Source organism: Brassica napus, chromosome C5 (assembly GCF_020379485.1).
Source record: "Brassica napus cultivar Da-Ae chromosome C5, Da-Ae, whole genome shotgun sequence".
Taxonomy (NCBI): Eukaryota; Viridiplantae; Streptophyta; class Magnoliopsida; order Brassicales; family Brassicaceae; genus Brassica; species Brassica napus.
In genome coordinates this window covers 52,690,942-52,706,497 of record NC_063448.1, presented here as the reverse complement: position 1 = coordinate 52,706,497, position 15,556 = coordinate 52,690,942, and the positions used below count along the sequence as shown (strand labels likewise).

Sequence of the window (15,556 nt, the reverse complement as noted above, 5' to 3'; positions counted from 1 at the left end):
CCGCGAAGAAAATAATTTGTCTGTGGAGAATTAAAAAAAAAAGAAATCACGAAAATTGTTAGTATGAGATCTGAGCCGTTGGTTGGTATCAATTAATATCGACCGTCAGATGCTTTCTCCCTCTTTTATGTGTGTGTGTGTGTTTATAAGAGAGAAGTGAAAAAGTTAGGTTAAAGCTTCGCGGAGCGCGGCGAAGTATCTGATCACGAGGTATGTATGAGCTTTGCTGGGAAACTTTCTTTCTTCTTACTCTTTATCTTCCGGATTGATCTTGATTTCGAATCATATCGTAGAAACCAATCGGTCATTGATTCCGTTACGAATTTCAATCGAAAAGAAGTTTTTCGTTTTAATCTGGTTTCAGATCTGTATACGCTCAAAAGGTGATACCTTTGAATGATTCATAATTTCTACTGGCATTGTGATTTTGCCAAAATTTTCATTATTGAAAAGGTCCAAGCTTTCAATCATATCATTACGTTAGACGATTTGATGCTCTTAGAAGTCAGAAACTGTAGTGTTTTGTTACAGTCGAGGTCAAGATTTTAAAAGATCTTTTTTTTTTCTGTAGGGTTGAAGATGCCTCGCTATGATGATCGTTACAGCAGCAATGACCGATACGGTGGTGCGCGTCTCTATGTTGGCCACCTCTCCTCTCGAACAAGGGAACGAGATCTTGAACACCTCTTCAGCAAATACGGAAGGTAACTTTTTTTTTCTCTGTTTTCAGCTCTTCTTTGTTTGCAAACATAGCTTCTCATGTGCTCGAACTTTGAACTTAGTCAGTTTCTGTGGTTTTGTTTTGAATATGCATCTCTGGTTCAGCTTATTTTTAAGGTTTATAGCAGCCTTACGGATGAATAACAGTTGATATGTGTATTAGTTAGCTTATATGGGTGGGAGTGTCGTGGCTTAACATGTAGTATATATTAACCTGAGTGATCTTGTTGAAGGTTTCTTGACCTGGAGGTTTGTGGTGAGAGAGAGAGGGTTTTGGTGGTTCTGTTTGTTGCGTGTTTTGGTCGTGAAAATGGAAACAATCTCAAATCTGGTGTTCTGTTCTGCCCTTGTTGGTTGTGAAGTATCATAGCTACTACACCAGTAGCATTTGTTAAAAGTAAAATGATGGCCTTACTGTTTCTGGCAAACCATTTCTGCAGAATTCGAGATTTGGACATGAAGCGTGACTATGCCTTCATTGTAAGTAGTATCCCTAGAACTATGTAATTCGTTAGCTTTTTTTCATTATGTAAACTGTATCCTATTGATGGCTCTCTGTTTGGTATATATCTCAACTGTTTGACCACAGGAGTTCAGTGATCCTAGAGATGCTGATGATGCGAGGTACAGGCTGGACGGAAGAGACTTTGATGGAAGCCGTATCACTGTGGAGTTTGCCAGAGGGGTATAATCTTATATTTTTATGAAAAAATCTTCTGTCCTTCTTCGGTTTTAGTCTTCTAATTATCTTCCATCTAATCCTTTTCTGTTGTAGACACCTCGTGGTTCCCGTGAATTTTCTTCATCGAGCAGAGGCCCTCCGCCAGGGAGTGGTCGTTGCTTCAACTGTGGTCTTGAAGGACACTGGGCTCGAGATTGCTCTGCTGGTGACTGGAAGAACAAATGTTATCGATGTGGTGATAGGGGTCACATCGAGAGGAACTGCAAGAACAGTCCTAAGAAGCTCAGGTACAGTTTGACAATCCCATGTTGCACCTTTCCTAGCTTGACAATCTCTAGAAGTTCTAGTTTGATGATTTTATTTTGATTGTATCTCAGGCGGGACGCAAGTTACTCAAGATCGCCGGTTAGGTCTCGGTCTAGGTCTCCTCCTCGTCGCAGAAGAAGAAGCCCCAGCAGAAGCTATAGCGGTGACCGTAGTTACAGGTATAATGATGTCCCAATATCACATATTGTTTTCACATTATCAAACACAAGTTTTGATTCTGAGGCAACTCTTTTATGTTCTGTCTGGGTCTGTTTTCTCAGTCGCTCCAGATCACCGGTTAGGAAGGAAACGGATCGTAGCCCTGAAGCTGCAAGGAGCAGAAGCCCTGAAGCTGCAAGGAGCAGAAGCCCTGAACTAATGGTGGACAACTCTCCTCCATCCAAAGATAGGAAACGAAGTTTGACTCTTGAAGAAGGCAGCCCAATGCGTGAGAAGAACAGCCCCAAGGAGAAAGAACTGAGCCCGAGAGGAAACGATGATGGAGGTATTGGAACCAATGAGCAAGACCGAAGCCCTAGTCCTAGAGAGGACCGTAGCCCTGTGGAGGATGATGAGCAGTGAAGAGTGGGGAAACAAATGTTGGTGATTGCTTAAGAGTGTCCTCAAAAGACTTTAATGGTTTTAGACAACTGTAATGGATTCTGTTATTTCTCCTGAATGTTTGGTTGGAGCCTTGGAGGCTTGGCTTTGTAGTTCTGACTCTTTCATTTTTCTGAAATCTTATCTGATTCTCAGTTATTATGAGTCCTATTGTTAATGCACTTTCGTATGCTTTTAATCTTTAAAAACTACACATGGTCTTTCATTCGAAAGTCAATATGTCCGAGTGGTTAAGGAGACAAACTCGAAATCTGTTGGGATTTGCCTGCGCAGGTTCGAATCCTGTTGTTGACGAATATCTTTTACATTTCATTACGAATATTGTGTTTCATGTTCTCCTAAAAATCAGATTCCTTTTGCAGTTAAAAGTGGAAACAAAACTTTAACCTCTTTAGAGTAAAGAAGAGGTCGTGCTTAGTCTCTGCTTCTCCCCTATTGTGTACTTACTAGGGATTAACCCGGGCTACGCCCGGGATTTTTTATTTTTTTCTAATTTAAGTTTTTAAATTATTTATATTTAGGTTATGATATATATTTATATAAATGTTAAGATGCATGTCATAATTAAAATTTATTTTTAAATTTTAACACGTTAAATTAACATATTTTTTACTATTTAAATATTTTGTTGTTATTTTGTTGGCTATCTAGTTATCATATTTAGCAAAACTATCTGTTGAGTGTTGGAATAAATGTTTTAGATATTTAATTAAACTGCAAAGTATTTTCGGATCGACCATATGCTCAACAATCGATCGATCCGTAAAAAGATGGTCGATCTCCTTGGCCAGGTAAGTACAATTTTAGCAAAAATATCTTTGATTTTCAAATATTAAGTATATAACTATTCTTGTGAATATTTTTTTTGAATTGTATTTTTTGATTAAATTATTGTATTATAATGTTTATGTAAATATTTTTTGTGGTGTTTGAATTTGTGATGTTAGTATACTTAACCTAGATGATATTGATGTTTAACAATTTTTTTTTTCTGGAAATAGAAAATAATGATATATCAAAACGTATCTAATACTTGTTAAATGATAGTATAATGTAAATTACATCCATTATTTGAAAATAACCATTTGATGTTTTTATTTTTTTTTTAAATCAGAAATTATTTTTATTTAAAAACATTATTCATATATAATATAATAGTTTAAGTTTGGAAGATTAATCTATATATATAAATTATGTATATTTTTTAAAAAATAATTTAAGATATTATATATTGAGTAACTGAATAAAAGCTGAATTTCTTATCTTGAAAATGAAATATTTATATTTTTGTCTTCATGTTATACTCACCAATCCAGCATTGATATTTATAACTCAGTATGTTTTTTAAAAAAACTTAGTCTTAAGTAATAAACGAATTTAATAAATTAAATTCATCACCTATAATGTTCTGAAAACTATATTTGAAAATTCTCTAAAATTATATTTTAAGCATAATATTACTATTATTTAATTTAATTTATTTTAAGCATAATATAAGCTAAACCAACTTAAATTATATTTACAATAGGACCATCCTAAACCGGTTAATAAACCAAAAACAATACTAAACTAACATAAACCAATATCTGATTCGGCGAGGAAAGAAGTGTTTCGGGATAAACGCTTGAATGGTTATTAACTGTAATGGTTTGATCATGAAAGAGTAATATGAATATTAACAATAAAATTATGGATTAGATTAATTTAAATTTGTAAGAATACATTTGAGTCTATGAAAAGCAATTCAATTCCCATGAATAAGTTTGGCTTTTGGAAGTCGCGGGTTTCCCAACAATGAATCCACTTAACAAAAAGTTCGTTGTTATAAAAAATCTCGTTCAAGGTCATTAAAGGTTTTTGGGAAGGCAAGAGTTGATGGTGGAACCATTTTTTTGCTCGAGTGCTTTGAATTTTTCCTTAATAGTGTGAGGTTGATGTTGATGGAATAATAAATTTTATAGGGACTTCTTGATGTAAAACTATACATTTTTATTTTTTTTTAGTTTAATGTGGTATTTCCATTTTTATATAATTTACTACCATTTTAAGATAGATGTACATTTTAAGATAGGTGTTTAAATCTTAATGTATTTTTTCCATTTTTTAAAATGTTTATTTCCATTTCTTATATTTTTTATTTACGTAATCTCTATATTTATATTTTATATTTTAAAATAGATATTTAAATCTTAATGTACTTTTTCCATTTTTTTAAATTGTGTATTTACTTATATTATATATTTTACATTTTAAGATAGATGTTTAATGCTTAGTGAACTTTTTCCATTTTTTAAAAAAAATTGTGTATTTACTTATTATTATATATATAATTCATATATTATATATTTACATTATTTTACTTATTATTTATTTTCCTGTATATGTATTTCTATTTCTTGTACTTTTTATTTACTTAATATCTTCATTTTACATTTTAAGATAGATGTTTAAATCTTAATGTAAATTTTACATTTTCTTTAAATTGTATATTTCCATTTGTTATACTTTCTATTTACGTAATATCTATATTTTAAATTTTAAGATATATTTTTAAATCTTAATGTAATTTTCTATTTTTAAATTGCGTATTTCTTATACTTTCTATTTACTAATAATTTTATATTTTAAGATAGATTTACATTTTAAGATAGATGTTTAAATACTAATGTACTTTTCCATTTTTTTTAAATTGTGTATTTCCTATTCTTATACTTTCTATTTGCGTAATATCTATATTTTACATTTTAAGATATATGTTTAAATAGTAATATACTTTTTCCTTTGTTTTTAAGTTGTGTATTTCTTTTTCTTATACTTTCTATTTACTTAATATCTATACTTTACATTTTAAGATAGATGTTTAATATTAATGTACTCTTTCCATATTTTAAAAATTGTGCATTTACTTATTATTGTATATATAATTCATATATTTATATATTTATAATATTTACTTATTATTTATTTTTCTATATATTGAGTATTTTTCTTTCTTATACTTTATATTTTGTTAATATCTATATTTTATATTTTAAGATAGATGTTTAAATCTTAATGTTTTTTTCCATTTTTAATGTAAAATGGCAATGTTTAATAGAAGAACTTGGACAAATAGTCAAATAGTTATATTTAGGTTTTTTTTTATTTATAAAATGGTAATGTTACATTATGGAGATGAGCCATTTTTTTAGTGAAAAATGGTAACCTTACATATGTTTAATGTAGTTTTTCTATTTTTTTTTATGTTGTATGTTTACATATTTTTGTTATTTTTAAATGTAAAATGGTAATCTTACATATGTTTAATGTAGTATTTCCATTGTTTATGTTGTATGTTTACATATTATTTATTATTTTCGAAATTATATATAATGGTTTTTTACAAAATAATAATGTACATTATGGAGATAAGCCGTCTTTTTTTTTAGTGAAAAAATGGTAATCTTACATATGTTTAATGTAGTTTTTCTATTTTTTATGTTGTATGTTTACATATGATTTTTTAAAAATAAAAATGTAAAATGGTAATCTTACATATGTTTAATGTAGGATTTCCATTTTTTATGTTGTATGTTTACATATATTTATTATTTTCGAAATTATATATAATGTTTTTTGTTTTTTTATAAAACGGTAATGTTACATTATGGAAATAAGCCGTCTTTTTTTTTAAGTGAAAAATGGTAATTTTACATATGTTTAATGTAGTTTTTCCATTTTTTATGCTGTATGTTTAAATATTATTTATAATTTTCAAAAATTAGTAATATTAAAATGTAAAACTATATTTTATGTCACGTGTCATCTTTCGGGAGAAGTTTTTTTGCTGATGTGGACGCTGTATGGAGCCTCAAAAGGTCTCTTTTATAAAATGGTAATCTTAAACAGCTTATAAATAATAATATGTTTACATATTATAAATAATATGTAAACATATTATTATTTATAAACTGTTTAAGATTACCATAAATAATTTTTTTCGCTGATGTGGACGCTCTATGGAGCCTCAAAAGGTCACTTTTATTAGTATAGATTACTGTTTATCTTTTCTTATTTTTATATTTATTTATTCTAAATTTCTTGATTTTATATCAATGATAATATTATGATATATATTAAAAGTAATATTTTTTATTTCTTATATACTATATTTACTTATTATTTATTTTTCTTATATTTTATATTTACTTATTCTAATAATACGATAATGTTTAGTATAATATTTCTATTTCTTATATTTTGTATTTAGTTATTATTTTATCGATGTTTAATTTAGTTTTTTCAATTCTTTATTGTATATTTACTTATTCTAATTGTTTTCCTTTTATATCATATACCAATATTATGATAGATGTTTAATGTAATATTTCTATTTATTATATTGTATATTTACTTATTATTTATTTTTCATTATATTGTATATTTACTTATTATTGTTTAATGCAATGTTTCTATTTCTTATATTGTGTATTTACTTATTATATATTTTTCCTTATATTGCAAATTTACTTATTATTTATTTTATATTTTTGGTAATAATGCCACGTGTCATATTTCGGGAGAATTTTTTTCGCTGATGTGTACGCTTTACGGAGCCTCAAAAGGTCAATTTTATTAGTATAGATTACTGTTTATCTTTTCTTATTTTTATATTTATTTATTCTAAATTTCTTGATTTTATATCAATGATAATATTATGATATATATTAAAAGTAATATTTTTTATTTCTTATATACTATATTTACTTATTATTTATTTTTCTTATATTTTATATTTACTTATTCTAATAATACGCTAATGTTTAGTATAATAATTCTATTTCTTATATTTTGTATTTAGTTATTATTTTATCGATGTTTAATTTAGTTTTTTCAATTCTTTATTGTATATTTGCTTATTCTAATTTTTTCCTTTTATATCATATACCAATATTATGATAGATGTTTAATGTAATATTTCTATTTATTATATTGTATATTTACTTATTATTTATTTTTCATTATATTGTATATTTACTTATTATTGTTTAATGCAATGTTTCTATTTCTTATATTGTGTATTTACTTATTATATATTTTTCTTATATTGCAAATTTACTTATTATTTATTTTATATTTTTGGTAATAATGCCACGTGTCATATTTCAGGAGAATTTTTTTCGCTGATGTGGACGCTCTACGGAGCCTCAAAAGGTCTATTTTATTAGTATAGATTCCTCTGCTCAGGTTGTTAAAAGCTTTCATCAAACTTTACAATGAACTGTGTTATGGACTATGGATCATAGCCATGTAATCTTTCATTATTTTAATACGAAAACCTTTTGTCTCCAAGAAAAAAAAAAACACTCTGAAAGTAAGAAAATAAGCATTTGTTTATTCACTAACGTGCACTGTAACACAGTTTAAAAACATAACGTCGACAACAGAGTTCGAACCTGCGCGGGCGAAGCCCAACAGATTTCAAGTCTGTCTCCTTAACCACTCGGACATATCGACATCTTGCTTTCCTCACATTCCATGACTAGGCATGGACATTCGGGTCTTTGGATCGGATCATTGCGGATCCGGGTCTGGGTCCTGGATCTAAGAGTTTTGGACCCGATAGGGTAATTTGAAATTTTTGGTTAGGATCTTCTCGGGTCCGGATCGGGTCTTAGATAGTTAGACCAAATAGGGTACTAATTAGAGTTTGTTGATTCGGATTTGGTTCGGTTACGGATCAGATTCGGTTCGGGTCATGTTGGGTCCAACCCAAAAAAAATACGTAAAACACACAAAAGATACCTGCAAATATTTAAATACTCGAAAATATGAGAAATTTTATCTAAAATCTGATCCAAAGCCATAAAAAATATCTGAAATTTTATCTGATTATCCCAATTATATTTTTGAAAATCTGAGTTTTTATCTAAAACCCAAAACCATACCCAAAAACTAAAATTTGAAACTTCAAAAAATACCCATAATACAAAAAATAAACAGAAACACCCATATATACTAGAAATTTCGGAGTTTCGGGTATCCCACTCGGGTCTCAGTTTCGGGTCGGATCGGGTCCAAGACCCACAGATCCTTCACAACAAGATCCAATAGGATAAAAAGATCGGGTTGGTTTCGGATCGGGTCAGAATTTTTCGGTCGGATTTTCGATTCCCGGTAAAATGTCGAGGTCTGTTCCATGTTATCAAGATCATAACGATTGAAGACGGTAAGAAGACAAAGAAGACTGACATGATGCATGCACTAACTGTGGAGGGACGTACGTGTGCGTTAATGTGGCTTTGTTAGAGTTCATTGTGACTTTAAATATTTAATAGTGTGATGAAAGATTAATTTGGCATATGGCAATTGGTTTGATTAGGTACAAGTCTTTTTCTTACATACTAATTATAGAACTATATAAAAAAAAGAACGACCATACAATATTACAGTGTCATGATCATGAAGTCAAAGACTGCAAAAGTCTTCCACGTGATTTAGCTTTGAGGCTCTAAATTCAAGTGATAGCAACAAAACAAAATAATATTAATATAAATATAAAAATGGGAAAATGGATGGTCGAGGATCGAAGCGTAACCTACTCCACATAATATTTTAGACGCATACCAACTTTCTTGCCCGCCATGTGGATTTTCCACTTTTCTCTCTCTCTCTAAACACTGTCCTTATCTTAACTAAAACCGATGAACTCCTCGCCGACAAGGAATCCGACGTCCGCTGAAGTGACACCACCGTTATCATCAACATCGACTGCTGCGGAGGGTTCGTCGAAGAAGGTGAGGAAACCTTATACCATCACCAAGTCTAGGGAGAGCTGGACAGAGGAAGAGCACGATAAGTTCTTGGAAGCGCTTCAACTGTATAAATCTCAACTTTTATTAATATGTTTCTCCTCAGCAAGTTTGTTTCCGTGTGCTAAAAGCTTTCTGAGTGTGCTTATTTTCTGTGTTCGGTTAGTTCCACTGTGGCCTGGGCGTTCGGCTCGGGTTCGGGCCGGTTTTTTTCGGATCCGGATCTTTTCGGGTCCTAAATATTTAGACTCAATAGGTACTTAGAAATTTTTGGTTCGGGTTCGGGTCGGTTCTTCTCGGGTCCGGGTCAGTTCGGGTCTATAATTAAAATACCCATAAAATACCCGTAATTTTTCGGATCCATATCGGGTCTGGGTCGGGTTCGGATATTTAGAATCTGAAAAGGATATGATATACCCAATTCCATCAACTTTAGTTGAATATTTGTCATATATATCTAAAATTTTACAAAACAGCTTAAATGAAACTATTAATAATTAAAATAAAACATTTTAAAACTCTAAATTTTACATTTTAAAACTTTATATTACTTAAAAAATGTTAAAAAATAATAACAAATGTTGTTCACAAAAGATATTTCAACTAAATCATAAAATAATATATATAAAATAGAACACAAAAACATTTTAGATATAAATGTTTTTAAATCGGGTACAAATCGGTTCTTATCGGGTCAGGTTTATTCGGGTCGGTTCTTTTTCGGGTCCGGGTCTATTCGGGTCGTTTCTTTTCGGTTCCGGTTCTTTCGGGTAAAAAAATTTAGACCCAAAAGGTATTTGTACATTTTCGGTCCGGTTCCGGGTCGAGTATTTTTGGGTCGGTTCCGGTTCGGGTCTTCGGATCCAGGTTAAAATGCCCAGGCCTCTGGACAAAACATAGGAAGGTTTGGTATGTTAGGTTTTAGTTATTAGCTAAAAGATCTATTTCATTGAGTTTAATCGATCTTTGTATTGTATGATACTAGTGTTACAAAAAAGTATTGTATGATACTAATATTTCTGGTTAAGAGTAAATAGAGGTATATTTTTCTTTGAGTAGAGAACTTTGTCTTCTTTGATTATTGTTGCTCAAGATGCTGAATGACATAGTCCGCTCTGTATTCTTGAAAACTTTATATTTGTGGTCTTTTTTGAAAGTCACTTTGTTTTTGTTCCTTAGGTTTGATCGTGACTGGAAGAAGATAGAAGATTTCGTGGGTTCCAAGACAGTTATTCAGGTTTGAGGGAATAAAGTCTTGTTTACTTTGGCATGTTTTACAACTTATTTTTCTTCTGCTGGCTTCTTGATCCACTGCAGATAAGGAGTCATGCACAAAAATACTTTCTAAAGGTTCAGAAAAACGGGACACTAGCACACGTTCCACCCCCTCGGCCTAAGCGCAAATCAGCTCACCCTTACCCTCAAAAAGCATCCAAGAACGGTTCGATTGTTTTATAATACTTGTTATTTTGGTTAGAGAATTTTCAGTTACCTGAGTATTGAATCAAAGTTTCTCACAGCTCAAATGCCACTTCAAGTGTCCACTTCATTTACTAGTCGAAATAGCGACATGGCTGGTGGATATACTTCGTGGGATGACGTATCAATGATGCTAAACAGAGTCATTTCACCACGACAGGAACTTGTTACTCTTCCTGGAGCAGAAGGCATGCTATTTAGTCTGTGTGTTTTTTTTTTAATATGTTTTCTATTGTTATTTTGGTAGTAGAATAGGGCTTCATGTTAGGACGTTTCATGTGCTTATTACGGCATATAACGCCACTGATTCAGATGATATTCGATCGAAGGGCTTATTAGATGTTATTAGCCCTTCGACCTCCGGTATGGGAAGCTCAAGCCGACCAGTATCAGGTTCTGAGTTTATAGTACAACAACCTCCGGTGCTTCAAGGTAATTCATCTTATTAGGATGTGTTTGTTGATATTTTGTGGTGGACACTGTAGTGATGATGATGATGATTTTTTTCCAGCTGTTCCTGATTTTGCTGAGGTTTATAACTTCATTGGGAGTGTGTTTGATCCAGAGAAGAGAGGCCACGTGGAAAAGCTCAAGGAAATGGATCCTGTCAATTTTGAAACTGTGAGTCAGAGCTTCGCAAACTTTTTAGGTTTAGTGATGCCCAAGCTTCTACATTACTTGCTAATCACGTTTATCTTATCTTGCAGGTTCTGTTATTGATGAGGAACCTCACAGTTAACTTATCAAACCCTGATTTGGAATCCTCAGTAAGTGTTAAATTTACGATCAAAAGGTTTTTGCGATGACCAACTTTTGTCAGAGTCTGAACCATTACACTTCTCTAAAGTCGATTAGTTGGTGTCACTTCTTTAATAGTTGGTGGTTCTTACCTTTGCATGATCAAATACAATCTAACCTTAGCTAGTCTGACTGTAATGATGCCTGCAGAGGAACGTACTCTCATCAGACGAGGTGAACACCGAGATCCCAAGTGTTACCACTGGTTCCTTTGTTCCCAACTCAACAAGCGACAAATCTGATTCATGAAAGTATCAGCCATCAGTTCTTAAAGTAAGTATTTTTTTTTTCTCTTCTTCTCCTAATGCATTTGAAATGCAGTACAAGAAAAAAACACTTCACCATTATTCAAAAGTCTAGTCCCAGCCCTCAATATAGAGTTTCTCACTAGTAGTCTCAGTCACACTAGTGACCGGAATATGATATCTGAATGCTTTAACAACATTTATATTACTTGGAGCGTAGTAGTAATTATAAGCCTTTGTTACTAATTTCTTATAGTCTTTGCATAGGAGTTATATGTGGTTCTCACTGCATTTGCAGGTTAAAATAAACTTTTGAGTTATATACGTCAATGCATTCAATACGGTCTGTTGTTGTTTTGAGGAGAAGGGACATGAGTGAAGTTTTCAAGCTTCAATCTTCATGTGAAGATTTTTGACCAGGACTAGTTCCGTGAATGGTATAGGTTTAATATATTCAAGGGGTATCCATTTTCTACTAGTTCTTGGTCTTCAAGCTGTGGTTCGTGGGTCGAGGAGGGCAGCTTCATCCTCACACAATTGTACAAAATACTATTTCTACTTTTGTTATCTTTTTGTTTTGTGTTTATATTATATGTTCTGTCTGTTGGGGTAGTCTCTAGTTAGATTTTGCTCTACTATCAGATAATATTTTGGATAAGGGGTGTGTCCGAGGAGAAGTCGCAGGACTGATTGTTCTGGTTCAAGAACACCCCTAAGTACATAACAGCAACCCTCTTGTCTTGAAGCTGTGACAGAAAAAAAAAAGTTTGTAATAAGAATTTGTAGAACCAAAAGAAACATCAATCCAATTGAAAACCGCAATTAAAAAGTTATCCTAAACAAAGTACTTAAAACAGAATTCGAATTTATTAGAATCCTTGAGTCACACAAACCTCATGGTTATAAGACGGAGTATCTACCATGTTGTGATCTTCCGGGAAACGACAAGGCTTGATTAGTAACGTCATTAACAACACGCATGAGCTCACCTTTGGCCGCCTTAACAGATTCCTCGCTAGGTCCTTCAACAAACAAGTAAAGCTTGCGTTCCCCAGGGCCCGGGCTACGTCCCGGCGTGAAAAACTGACCTCTGGTAGTAATAGCCGCTCCAGACCAATCCGATATCGAACCAAGAGTCTCTCTCCGCGTCACCTTCCAACGAGCATTCTGTGGGAAATCATTTATCTCCAGTTCAGCTTCATACTGTTGTCGAGTCCTTGCACAACCTCGCAGCATAGCAGCAACAACCATAGTAGCCTGCTGCTTCTGCTGTGAGATCTCACCACCACCGTTCACATCTTCCAACTCAGACTTGTCTTCTTCCTCAACACCATCCTCCTTCTTTTGCGCCTCCTTCGCTGCTCTCCTAACATCCTCCTCGTCATTAAACTTAAAACCACTCCCGCCAAAACCACTTCCATGACCCTTCTCAACACCTTCCCTCACCCTCTCCATAAAACCATCAGCCATCGCTTTCAAACCATCAGGAACAACCTGCTCAGACCGTTCCAAAGCTTTAACTAAATCCGGCGCGTACTTGGCATCATCCTCGGACACAAACGTCAAGGCGCACCCCTTCCTCCCCGCCCTCCCCGTCCTACCAACGCGATGCACGTACTCCTCATAATGATTCGGAGCGTCAAAGTTCACAACCAACTCAACCCCCTTCACGTCCAAACCTCTAGCCGCAACGCTAGTAGCAACCAGCAAATTACAAACACTGCTCTTAAACTCAGAAACAGCCACCTCACGGTGAATCTGATCTTTCCCTCCGTGGAGAGATTGGCAACGGTAACCACATTTATTCTTCAAATCGTTATACAAACCGTCGCATTTCTCCTGTGAACCAACAAAGACTAAAACCTTCCCTTTATCGTACCATTCCTCGATAAGCTCCACGAGCCTAGGCCTCTTCTCGCTCTCTAACTTGATCTCAACAAACTGAGTTATATCTTTATTCGCGACGCTCCTCCCGCCCGCCTGTATCTCAACAGGCTTGTTCAGGACTTTGCGAGCTAAAGCCTCGACTTGACGTGGGAAAGTTGCGGGTGTTCTGGTCGAATGTTTTGGATAATGCGAGTGATCTGAGGCTCGAAGCCCATGTCGAACATACGGTCAGCTTCATCCATTACAAGAAACGTTACTCTTTGGAGATTGGTTACTTTCCCACTGTTTGTGGAGAGAATATCAATCATTCTACCAGGAGTGCAGACTATTATCTCAGTCCCTCGCCTAAGCTCGCTGATCTGCTGAGCAACTCCTGAACCTCCGTATACTGCCGCTGATCTGATACTCAGTGACTTACCAAACTTTTTGATATCGGTGTGAATCTGCTGGACTAGCTCTCTGGTTGGTGCCATTACAAGCCCAATGGGCCCGTCGCCGGGTTCGACGGGAGGCTGGTCTTTGATGTGTCTTAGCATTGGTAGAACGAAGCTGAGGGTTTTGCCTGACCCGGTTGGTGCAACTGCGATGCAGTCTCGACCGGTCATGATGATTGGGAGGGATTGTGCTTGGACAGGAGTTGGGTTTTGGAAGTTTAGTTTCTTGATTGTGTTCAAGATTCTGGTGGTTAGGCCGGTCTGGTGCCATGATTTGATGGGTCTTGGTACGTCTTTTCCGTGGACTTTTATCTCTAGTTCTTTTCTGTAAGTGTTGACTTCTTGTTCTGTCATGTTTGAGATGTCTTTCACTTGGATGTAGAAGTTCTTACGGAAAGGTTGGTACTCTATGTTTGAATGGTCAACAAGAGTTAGTTTATCTCCTTTTGTCTTCTTTAGTGTCTTCATGAAGACCTCGTCTCCTTTGTCCAAACTAGGTTGATCATCATCATCCTTTGTCTCTGAATAGTCAGAATCTTCACCTTGGATTATCCAACCACGGGCTTTATTATCAACGTCCATGTTAGAGTCCAAAACAGTACCTAGAGGAGAAGCAGCAGCGTTGCTAAGCTTCTCAACCTCAGGTAAAACCATGGTATTCATAAAAGCATGTAAAGGATCAATTACCTCTTCGTTCTCAGAGACAGCGTCTACCATCTTATAAGCATCACCACCATGGGGAGGGCCTTGGTCATCATCAGAATCTCCTTCGAGAGTCCAAGACTTGCTTTCGCTTTCGGCTTCCTCCTTTTTCTTCTTCAGTTCTTGCCACTCATGTAATCTTCTCCTACGTTTCTCTGCCTCCTCATCCAACTGCTTAACCCCATCCTCTACTTCTTCTCATCATTGTCCTCTTGTCTTCCACGTTTCAAGTCACGCTTGACATCATCACCGCTCTCTTCATTGCCTTCTCTATCTATTTTACGATCTTTACCTCTATTTCTCCCATGTTCTCGGTATCTTCTTCCCTTCTCTTCCGTTCCGCTTTTAAACCTATCAGAACGGCTCCGTCTCCGATCCTTGTCCTTTTCTTTAGGCTTCTCCCTCCGTTAACCAACGTATCGATCGCAAACATCTTCCGAATCAATACTCATAACCCTCTCACACCGTCTCTTGCGCCGGTTCTTCTCTGAACCGTTCCCCTTCTTCTGGTCCTTACCGCGATCACGGTAACGATCTCGGCGATTCTTCGCCTTCATTTCGTAATCTTCCTTCCTGGATTTAGATCTCTCGTTCTCCTCCATCTGAATGTCACGAATAAGACAACCTCGTATTCACGCAGACAGATCCAATGAGTTTTGTTTCTCTGTTATCTGAGGCTTGAGGGACACGTATATATATAGAGTTAGAGGCTACGGTCTTTAACCTATTTTAGGAAAATACGAATTATTAAAAAGAAATAACTAATGTTAAGGCCTGAAAGAATAAACAATCTACTTGGGCTTTAAGGATCATTAGCCGGGATTCCCTCAGTAAATTTATTGATAATTATTATCGAGCTTTAATGTTAGGGGATTGAAAAAAAATATAAAC

General features: G+C 34.3%; 3 protein-coding genes and 2 non-coding genes across 9 annotated transcripts; 3 read left to right on the top strand and 2 right to left on the bottom strand.

The window, feature by feature from the left end:
- The first annotated feature begins 1 nt into the window (after position 1).
- LOC106452753 (serine/arginine-rich splicing factor RS2Z33) lies at positions 2-2,473 on the top strand. Of its 2 annotated transcripts, none has more exons than XM_013894923.3 (7): positions 2-210; positions 572-704; positions 1,161-1,200; positions 1,310-1,405; positions 1,496-1,689; positions 1,780-1,887; positions 1,990-2,473. In XM_013894923.3, exons 2-7 carry the CDS (start codon positions 580-582, stop codon positions 2,288-2,290), a joined length of 864 nt encoding a protein of 287 aa, XP_013750377.1. In that variant the 5' UTR covers positions 2-210; positions 572-579; the 3' UTR covers positions 2,291-2,473. The 2 variants fall into 2 exon arrangements, with proteins under 2 accessions (XP_013750377.1, XP_013750378.1); XM_013894924.3 differs by lacking the exon at positions 2-210 and adding an exon at positions 242-383.
- A 68-nt stretch (positions 2,474-2,541) lies between these two features.
- TRNAS-CGA lies at positions 2,542-2,623 on the top strand. Its single transcript has one exon. It is a non-coding gene; the product is annotated as a tRNA-Ser (tRNA).
- Positions 2,624-7,743: 5,120 nt separating this feature from the next.
- On the bottom strand, positions 7,744-7,825 carry TRNAS-UGA. The gene has a single exon. It is a non-coding gene; the product is annotated as a tRNA-Ser (tRNA).
- Positions 7,826-8,894: 1,069 nt separating this feature from the next.
- Positions 8,895-12,244, top strand: LOC106452754 (protein REVEILLE 8). 4 transcript variants are annotated; one of them, XM_013894925.3, is made up of 9 exons: positions 8,895-9,188; positions 10,300-10,357; positions 10,438-10,561; positions 10,641-10,787; positions 10,912-11,031; positions 11,111-11,220; positions 11,307-11,366; positions 11,548-11,670; positions 11,941-12,244. In XM_013894925.3, exons 1-8 carry the CDS (start codon positions 9,013-9,015, stop codon positions 11,644-11,646), a joined length of 894 nt encoding a protein of 297 aa, XP_013750379.1. In that variant the 5' UTR covers positions 8,895-9,012; the 3' UTR covers positions 11,647-11,670; positions 11,941-12,244. The 4 variants fall into 4 exon arrangements, 3 of the variants coding, with proteins under 3 accessions (XP_013750379.1, XP_048615277.1, XP_048615278.1); XR_001289851.3 differs by having other exon boundaries at positions 8,897-9,188; positions 11,525-11,670; XM_048759320.1 differs by lacking the exon at positions 11,941-12,244 and having other exon boundaries at positions 8,897-9,188; positions 11,548-11,672.
- On the bottom strand, positions 12,012-15,440 carry LOC106452755 (DEAD-box ATP-dependent RNA helicase 42). Its single transcript, XM_013894926.3, is given in 4 exon segments — positions 12,012-12,388; positions 12,536-13,690; positions 13,693-14,856; positions 14,859-15,440. Coding segments are annotated over 3 exon segments (2,721 nt in total). The 5' UTR covers positions 15,268-15,440; the 3' UTR covers positions 12,012-12,388; positions 12,536-12,542.
- Positions 15,441-15,556: the final 116 nt, after the last annotated feature.